General features: G+C 38.6%; 1 protein-coding gene across 1 annotated transcript; it reads left to right on the top strand.

Moving 5' to 3' along the window:
- The first annotated feature begins 1,215 nt into the window (after nucleotides 1-1,215).
- LOC116036348 (golgin subfamily A member 6-like protein 2) lies at nucleotides 1,216-4,608 on the top strand. The gene is made up of 2 exons (XM_031279874.1): nucleotides 1,216-1,252; nucleotides 3,385-4,608. Exon 2 carries the CDS (start codon nucleotides 3,397-3,399, stop codon nucleotides 4,429-4,431), a length of 1,035 nt encoding a protein of 344 aa, XP_031135734.1. The 5' UTR covers nucleotides 1,216-1,252; nucleotides 3,385-3,396; the 3' UTR covers nucleotides 4,432-4,608.
- The last annotated feature ends 5,778 nt before the right edge of the window (nucleotides 4,609-10,386 follow it).

The raw sequence follows: 10,386 nt of genomic DNA, 5'->3' as shown, positions 1-10,386 counted from the left end.
CTGTAGAAATAAAGTTGCCTTGTTGCTGAAAGGTGCTGTAGAAATAAAGTTGCCTTGTTGCTGAAAGGTGCTGTAGAAATAAAGTTGCCTTGTTGCTGAAAGTTCCGTAGAAATAAAGTTGCCTTGTTGGTGAAAGGTGCCGTAGAAATGAAGTTGCTTTGTTGCTGAAAGGTGCCGTAGAAATAAAGTTGCCTTGTTGCTGTAGAAATAAAGTTGCCTTGTTGCTGAAAGGTGCTGTAGAAATAAAGTTGCCTTGTTGCTGAAAGGTGCTGTAGAAATAAAGTTGCCTTGTTGCTGAAAGGTGCTGTACAAATAAAGTTGCCTTGCCTTACAACCTCAGCCTGTCAGTCAGTCACCAGGGCACAGAAACCACTGTTGTGCCTGCTTAGGAAGTGTAACGACATTTAACGTGTAAAAAAGGGGGCAGATTTACTGGTCGCACACTCTCAAATTTTGGTCGCAAAATGCGACCATTTGGTCTGGAGCCCTGAATGAGCCTTTGTACATGCGGAGCACGCTCTACCAGGAGAGTCAGGTAAATTTGTGCAACTCACGTTTTTTGTTGTTTTCAGTTCGGGGGCTTTCACACCTGCCTCATCTAGTTCGGTTGAATCACTCTAGAGTTGGTTTCCCCCCTTGGTGCGGTTTGTTTGGAAAGGTGTGAATGCAGCAATCGTATATGGCTGCAGACCAAAAGCGGACCAAAAGCGTATTAAGAAGAGGGGGTCTCGGTATGCTTTCAAACAAACTCTAAATACTGTATATGTACTTCACAAGCTAAACGGCTCCTTTAGTCAGGTGTGCTTTGAAATCTGCGATGCATCAGAGCAGCATCAGAGCAGCATCCTGTAGCAGCGTGCAGTGTTTCTCTCATAGAAATAGACTGCAGCACTCGCATTTCCAAGGTCAAAACAGCCGCCGCTAAAGTTGGACACTGAATGTCTGTCTGTCTGTCTATCTGTCTGCCATGATGGGTTTTGTCTCTCTGTCTGTCTGTCTGTCTGTCTGTCTGTCTGTCTCTCTGTCTGTCTGTCTGTCGCCCACTTGCTTAGCTTTGGGGTTTCCAGTAATCTTCCCAGTAAACAGTGCAGTGCCTCTACCGGTATATGTATGGTTGAGATAAAGATGTACCACACCCACATTTTCTGGTCAGTGGTCACGGTGTTGAAGTGTTTAAGTAAGATAAGAACACATATGAATTGTCACTGTCTCTGACTTGCACACTTGGATTCAGACAGGCAGCAGCCAACAGGTAAAGAATCTTTTTAAGGATTTTGATGATTTTAAACTGAACTTTCTGAGATCTTACATTATCACTGCTGTCCTGATAAACTCTCTTAATGTTTCATGGGCTAAAAAAAACTGTCCACTTTTAATCATTGTGACAATTAATACATTTATCAGATAATCCATGTGGTTTTTAAATGTATTGCTGAAGAAGAGTTAGCTCAAGACATAAAGGAACATTTACGTATAGGTTTACTGCTTTTGAAGTCTGTCAGGCTGTCAGGTGGCCGTATCAACATTTAAACTGGTTTTAATTGAATTATTTTTCCCGTCAAAGATTCCTTTCAAATTCAATGTCAGTGCAAGTGATGGTGGACAAAATCCACACAATCCTTATTCTGTGCAAATATACGTTCCAAAGTTAATCTGAAGCTAATATAAGGCCTTTTTTAAACAAAGTTTACAATCTTTTTAGTACCTAATTCACTCTCTGTGTTTTCTTGTTGAGCTGCGGTGGAGCGACAGCAGCACAAAGACTGTAATCGGTACTGAAAGACGTTTGACGTATGAAGATGTCCTCTTGATTTGTCTAATTCAGACTGCTGAAGCCTGAAAAAACATCTTCTAATCTGGACCTGACTTGATTAAATGTGAACCTTCCATCAATCCTTGTTTCTCAAACTTTTTCAGACCGCTTACCCAATAAATAAAAAACTCACGGACAAACTTAATGCTGAAATAGCTCCAAAAACAAAAGGCCTCCTACTTTAACCCTAGATTACAATTACAGCCAAATTAAATGAGTTTTCACAATGTAATCCATCTTGTCAGTTGACGGTAATCGTGAACTTTAACCCTCGATATTTCCTTTAAAATGTCACAAAACGCTCAGATTCAACGCTGAAGTCCGACGACACAGAGACAAAACAGCCAATTCAAATAATAATGTTTGAATTTACATTGTAATTACTGTTGTAATTAAACTTACAACAGTTTATTTAATATTGAAATCAACACATCCATGCTCCCTCACTGTTAGGCTTTGGACAGTTTGAGAAAATCTGTTTTGAATTTCTTACTTTTTGGGAAATAATTATCTAAAACATTTTAATATGCTCAAATCTGGAGTCATATGGGTTTCAGAGGACAGCTTTGATACATGCACATATTACATAATATATATACTGATATTACACATGAAAAACTTCAGAAGCACAATCAGCTTTAATGGACAATTAAGTGCGAACACATACAAGCTAGGGCGTAATTTCCACTGGGGACAGGGGGGACATTTCCCCCCCACTTATCAAAATCCTCTTTGTGTTCCCCCCCCACTTTGAAATTAGTTTTATACTTCATTTAACCTATACGTCTCAGGGATTGGCCCCTATTTTAAGCAACAAAGAAAGACATTTTTCTGAATTTGATTCTGGCTTTTTGTTGCTCTCAAAGAACATACACATAGACTAAAACATGCTTAAAACTAATAGAATTGGAAGTAATTAATTTTTGCCCTTGATCACTTGAAACTCAGACCGCTCTCTCGTAAAAGATAAAAGATGTCGGTCATTTCCAAGAACTGACAGTGAATCATTTCTGAGAAATCAGAGAGACCAGTTCCTCCTGAATGCACTTGACTCGACTTGATAAGAGGAAACTAGACTAAGTACATTTACTCAAGTACTGTACTTTAACTAATATTTGAGGTAGTTGTTCTTTACTTGACTGTACAGATCTTATTCTACTTTATACGTATACGTATTTCAGAGGGAGGTATTGTGCTTGTTAGGTTTATAAAATATGATGCATTGTGATAAGTAAACAACCCAACACATTGCACATTACCTTCAAAACCTGTGGTTGCTTGAAGCAGTCAAAATAAAATCAGGTATTGCAGGTTTAAGTTAACTGCTCTAAGCAACCACAACTGCAGCTTAAAGTCAGAAGCTGTTTGGTATGAAAAAAAAATGCAAATATACAGTATATCTGGTTAAATCTGTAGAAACAACACAAGGCAAAAAAAGGCCCACTTTGTGTTCAATCTGAATGCACCTTAGGATCTTAGTGAAACTGCCTTCAAGCAACGGTAAGCTCTGTCTTCTCAAAATGTGATTTAGTTAGTTCTGTCTGATTAACGTCAGTGCATTTTGTTCCAAGATAACCCGGATCATGGAGGTCATGTCAAAGATGATGGTGGTGGGATCAGTGATCGGGAAGGTCATAGAAATGATCATCTTGGTCTCGAAAGGCGTCCACTACCTGATTAACACTATGAAGGAAAATAATGAGACCTATTCCAGCATTTCCCAGAGACTCAAAGTACTGGAGGACCTGGTGAAGTCCATTCAACAGGATGTAAATGAAGAGTCCGTTAACGCTGCTTTAGAAAATCTTGAAGATGTTCTGTCTTCAGCTTATTGGAAGATCGAGGATTTCAAAGTTAAAAAGAAATTATGCCCGATGTTGAAATCCAGACACTACAAATCAGAGTTCGCCAAAATAAACCAAAGTCTCTCTGAGGCCTTTGAGTGTCTCTCTGCGGCTCTGCATGTCCACCAATGGAAGAAGCTGGTCGCACAGGAGAAGAAGCTGGGAGAACAGAAGAAGAAGCTGGTCGAACAGGAGAAGAAGCAGGTCGCACAGGAGAAGAAGCTGGTCGAACAGGAGAAGAAGCTGGTCGAACAGGAGAAGAAGCTGGTCGAACAGGAGAAGAAGCAGCTCGAACACGAGAAGAAGCAGGTCAAACAGGAGAAGAAGCTGGTCGAACAGGAGAAGAAGCAGGTCGAACAGGAGAAGAAGCTGGTCCAACAGGAGAAGAAGCTGGTCGAACAGGAGAAGAAGCTGGAAGAACAGGAGAAGAAGCAGGTCGAACACGAGAAGAAGCAGGTCGAACAGGAGAAGAAGCTGGTCGAACAGGAGAAGAAGCTGGTCCAACAGGAGAAGAAGCAGGTCGAACAGGAGAAGAAGCTGGTCCAACAGGAGAAGAAGCTGGTCGAACAGGAGAAGAAGCTGGTCCAACAGGAGAAGAAGCAGGTCGAACAGGAGAAGAAGCTGGAAGAACAGAAGAAGAAGCTGGAAGAACAGAAGAAGAAGCTGGAAGAACAGGAAAACATGTGTGGGGGGCCACTGCGAAGATGGAGACGAGCGTTGTCAGAAATCTGTCCATCATGTTTCAGACACAATAATAGGGACATAATCGATTAAGACACTTTTAGTGCAATGTAAATGTGTTGTACAGGAATCACAGACATGCTCCCATCAATCACAGGAATGCCTCATTGTTTGTATGATTTGTACCTTTGAAACCCAGGAAACATTCATGTAAACGCGAGTCCACAGAATATTTACCAAATGATATCCTAAATGACAGAGGAGGGAAGGATAACAACATGTTAAACGTCTTTGTCTCCCTTTCATTTCTTTCATACCTGCATTAAGACAGACAGTTCGTATTACAGTAAGTAATCATTTCTTTTTAGTGGTTGTTTATTAGTTTAAATGCTTATTTGTTCCCTTAATAGTGTTCTGAAATATTTCATGGTATTTTACTTCACTTTTCGGTATTACATTTTTATCACTTGGTTAATTATGATTTTCAGAAAAAATATATCGAACCAAATACGATTTTTTATAACTCAAACAGCTCAGTGTGGTTCACACTTTATGAATTTCATACATGATAATATTTAACATGTTACCCCTTTCTGGCTTTAAAGTTGTGCTAATATATACAATGGATTACCTAACTATGTGTAATGTGAATATTGAGAATTTTTCTTTCAACATTCGATGGACAGCGGTGGTTCTGGATGTTTTGGTGCTTGAGATAAACTGTCCCTTTAAGAGCGAACCGGTGGAGCATGCCGGGTTAAACATATGCATATCAATGCTATAAAATTTCATAAAACACCCAAATTCAATGAAAGTAGTGATCATTTATTTTACTGGTGAAGAGTAATGGTTGTATGGAACCATCCACGTTATTTCTTTAGACAATTTGTTTGAAAGAAACCCAAATTTCGGGTCTATAGAAACTTTTTGAAAATGGGTCAAATTTAACCGGAGGACAACAGGAGGGTTAACAATCTGTAAAACCATGGGGAAAAGAATATGTGCATAATTAGCTGTTGAACATCAATAAAATAGGAAAAATAATAACTATATATAAAAGATATGAAGTTAAAGGACATGAACTTCAGCTTTTAGCACACAATGTGTTCCCGAGGTCGAAATGTTCAACGATTGAAGTTACTGATCGCTCCTTTAATAAAAAACCCATGTATCATGTTTTAACAAAGTTATAAACACCTACTGTACAGTTCATCAGATCTTCTATCTTGTTGAAATGACACGATTAATTTACATGTTGTATACACAACACCATTTTAAGTGCTCGTATATGTATAGTATATAGCACAAAAATTCATTAAGTGCTTAACAAACGCCAAAGTAAACATGCAGGCTAGTCTCTTTTATACCTTGGGATCAGAAAGAAAATTATTTGTAGTTTTGATAAAATTGTTAAAATTGTAAGATTAGAAATCTGATTCAAAATAAGTTAGTTGGCATATTTCTACTTTTGTGCATACAATAGAGTTATAGTCCTGATCCTGAATCTACTGAGTGTTATGCATGTGGCCTCGGGTGCAGAGCAGACAGTAGATCACTTTCAGAGCCGCTGCAGTTCACAGTAACAACTCTTTTTTTTTTTTTTTTTTTACTAGGGATGCACTGAATCCAGAGAGAGAGGTAGCCGCTGAGTGTAGTAGTACAGGAAACACACATCTGCTCTGTCAATCACATCTTCTGTTCTCCAACAATAAAAAACCAAAAGGGAGAATTTTATATTTTTTTGGTTCCGTGATCATGGACCCGGTCTTGTTAAAATCAGGGGTGTAGTGCTGCTGGAGCACACCGGATTGACGCTCTGCTACTTCTTTTCTCTTCTTTAAAGAATTAGAATATTCTCAGTTTGCATAATCCGTGTAAAATTCATCTTTTTAACTGGTAGAAAAGTTGCCGGTGCCTGCCGTGAATGAAATGATGTTTTCTTAGTCTATTGTTAACTAGCAAAAACGACAAGGCAGCAAACCATCCTTTCATCTTATAGTTATAGTTGACTAATGTACGTGAATTTGCCACCGTATTTTCAAAACGAGCCACAACTTAACTGTGCGCGTGCGTCACAGGCGCACTCCGGTACTTAAATACATAGCACTACACCCCTGATCCCAATACTGTTAGTAGTTCTTGTTGTTACCATTGAAATTATTTTTTCCCAGCGCCCTTAATATAGAGTTTGGCCAACTAGGGAATTGAATGTTCTGAGCTATCCCGTTATGCGATTGGTTCCCGAGGTCGTCCCGTGTTTCTTGGACTCCATGTTGTATACCAACATTCATCTGATTCTCATTGACATAGTGCAGGGAATAGTGGAAAATGTAATAAATTATTTTTAAAAAATGACATAAATCAGTGAAAAAATGCCCAACTGTTGCGCGTTTGGTTGCAAGGAAAGACAAGAAAAGATTTCACAAGTCCCCCCGTGAAGCAAAAAGGCAAAAAGTATGGGAGCTGTTCATTATTGTGTGAGGTAAATGTCAATTTCTCTCTTCGATATGATAACAAATTACATAGGACAAATACAGTAATACCATCGTTAATGTGTACCATGCTGTAAAAAAGGTTCTAACACTGCTTTAGAAATGAATGAAATTTGAAATTAGCCATGCCTTATGCTAGCGTTAGCTTTTTCGTTAGCACTCCATGTACCTAAATGCTTGTGATCTTGCCATAGTCATATGGCTTTTGGTCTCGACCGAGTCCATGTGTCTTTATTATGTTTATAATAATATTGGAGGGAAAGTGAAACACAGCTTGGACGAGGATGTTGTTTAGACAGCTAGCTAACGCTACGCCGACGTTTGCTAACGTTAGCACAACAGCGTTAGCCTAGCCTGCTAGGTAAATATTACAACTGCCTTTGGAGTTTCCTATGTCTGCGTCCACGTTGTCAACATAAGACCTGTGGCGTTAGTGCTCCTTTTGTACCATCATTTGATTGAATGAAATATTAAGCTTCGCTCCTACGAGATGGGTGGGTTTTTGTTACGTTACACACAAAGCTAACTGGCTGTAGTTAAGTTAAGGTAAACACTGCTCAGAGACTTATTAGGCGACTAGTCACTCACTACAATGGGCATTTTTTAGAGGCCCATTTACGATATATAGAAGGTAAATATACACTAGAATATTTCCGTAAGGGCCTTTTACATATTGGCAAACATTGATAATAACATGTATATGCCTGTTTATGGTAAAAATAAGCGATTTATTTCAAGATAGCCCCATAGGGTTACACTGTAGAGTCATGTGACGTTGGTATCCAATATGGCGCCCATGATTTGAGTTGACCAAACTCTCTATATTAAGGGCGCTGGTTTTTCCGGATTACAGTTTGAAAATAGTTTCCGTCTTTTTGGTTTGGCTCACATCTAAGCAGGCCAAAATTAATTGTGAACCGAAATTGATATGAGGGCCAGATCAAAAATTAGCAGGGGCTGGATTTGGCCGGCGGGCCTTGAGTTTGACACACGTGGCGTAATGTATTTGATCTCCTAGCCCTCCTTCCACTTCCCCCGAAGCTTTTGCCGCTTGTCAGGCCGCCATTGTAAATAAGGAACTTGTTCTTAATGACTTGCCTGTAAAATTAAAAGGTGAAACTTTATAAACAAAGAGAAGAGAAGAGTTTATGTTTCTGTTTTTGAAAAGACAAACTTTTGTAAATCAGCTGTGTTTGTGTGAGCCTTCATGTGGTCTTTCATGGATCAGAGCCTCATGTTGTAATTAGTGACCTACCCAACATAAATAAGCATTTTCTAAAAATGCAGCTCAGCCAGCCACATGTGAAGAAATGTGTCTGAAAGAGGACAAGACATGTACTATTCTTTGGATTCAGACTTCAGCCGCACCTTTACAAAAAAGACAAACACTTTTTTTCTGCAAATCTAATGTTGAAATGAAAGACTGAGCCGCCACCTGGTGGACGCCAGAATCACTGCAACAAGACTACAATCACATCTGAAGCCTTTCAGTTATATTCAGTGGTGGAATGTAACTAAATATATTTACTCAAGTATTGTACTTCGACGTACTTGAGTGTTTTTTTTATTTTCTACTACTTTATTTGTGCATCTCAGAGGTAAATATTGTACTTTTTACTCCCCAACATTTGTCTGACATCTTCAGTTACTTTTTAGATGACAGTTTTTCATCCCGTTCCGGTCTAGTGAAAACCTGGGGAACGTCCCATAGCGCTTAACATTTCCTCAGTTCCTCTCTCCTCCAATGATTAACTATCTATTTATCAATCAGAAAGAAATGTCAAAAAACTTCGAAAAAACTGACAAAAACCTCGGGAAAAGTGCCGAAAAAGACGACCAAAATGTAAAAGAAAATTCGACCCAGAAAACCAAAAAGTTGCATGGTTGACGGGAAGAATAACACAAGGGTTAAATAGTAAAATAAGTCCTAAAAACAGTGGTGATGTAAGTAAACAGCATAAAAGGGATTGTGCCAAAGAGTTCTTCAAGTTCTTTGGCAGGGGGGAGACAGTGGCCAAAAAAATATCTGTTATTCAGTTGATTTGATTGACTTTTTGTTATATGAAGTGGGTGTGGTTCCTTTAATAGTAATGCTGTGATGCTGTATGAAGAGGAATCCGCCGACACTGTTCTTGATTATAAAAAGGTTTATTACAAGCAAAGATTCAGCATCAATTTTACAAACTCCTGCAGAGAGCTTGGAGAGCGACCAACCCAATTCTTCCAAAAAGTCTTTTCTTTGTGAGCACACAGTATATAGTCTATGCATACATTAACATAAACGTAATATATGCAAGTATATGATTGGAACAGAGAACTGACCAATCGATGAAATAAATATAAAAATGATATAAATATATAAATAATAATATATAATATATATAAATAAGGGCTCTTCTTTCCAAGAGGGCCCTTAGGCTCATGTTAATAATTTCCAGAGGTTACAGTGAAGGTGGAGTAAAGATCATAGGAATCCCTTATACCAAATCTTAAGTTAAAGTTGTAACTCCAGACACCACATGAGGAATGTAACAAAAAATGTATACAAATGCGTGTGCGTGGAGAATCTTCTCAACACATGAAGGAACACTTCATCCTTCAGGTTATCACAAACATTCAACATCAACACATGATTGGCGGAGAGAGGAACCGAGGAAATCAGTCCTTCCAGAAAAACACAGAGTTTTTTTGTGATTGTTGCGGGTAAAAGTCCTTGGTCATGCGGCACGTTTTCTTAAAAAATGCAATGGAATATGCGGGATATTTATGCAATTTTATGCGATGAAATTGCGGGAACTTGCAAACATTGCGGTTTGATGAAACAGAGAAAAAAAAGTGATTCCCCCAACATCCTGTTCTCACTAGGCGTAATTACGTTTTATATATATATATATACACACATATATACACATATATACTGTATATATATGTGTATATATATATATATATATATATGTCATACTTCAAGTCTTCAATGACATTCACAGGCCTTGTTTTGGTAAAAAAAAGAATAAAAATCCCTTTTAGTAAATTCCAAACTACCCCTATACGTCTTTTTATTTGCTCCATTCAATTCACAAACGTCTAAATTTAGAAGACATAGATGATTATAGTGTTCACACTCTGCCATTATCATACTTTATATATACAGACAGTATATGACTTAGAGGGTGCGTTTAGGGTCTCTATGTAACTTTTCCTCAGGGATCCCTGCAGCCCTTTCTCTGGAGGGGGGGATAATCCAGGCGGGGTTATCAGCAGATATGTCCGCCCTGTCATTTAGGAACCACAGCACATTATCCTGCAAGACAGCAGGTTTAAGGTTTCAGAAAAAAAAACTGTTGTAGTTGGAGCCGGAGTGACATTACTGAGCCGGAGAGGGGATTTGAAACAGTCAGTAAAATGTAGCAGCTTTGTTGTTTGCGAATGATGATTAAAAAGACGCCCACAGCAGCAGCAGCAGCAGATGACTTTTCCTTCTAATTTGAGAGTCTATTCCTGGGGATGCTGATGGATCAAAAAAAAAGAAAAAAAATAGGAAAGTGTTTTCCAGATG

The sequence above is a fragment of the Sander lucioperca genome, chromosome 7, assembly GCF_008315115.2.
Source record: "Sander lucioperca isolate FBNREF2018 chromosome 7, SLUC_FBN_1.2, whole genome shotgun sequence".
In the NCBI taxonomy this organism is placed as follows: Eukaryota; Metazoa; Chordata; class Actinopteri; order Perciformes; family Percidae; genus Sander; species Sander lucioperca.
This window is presented reverse-complemented; position numbering and strand designations above follow the sequence as displayed.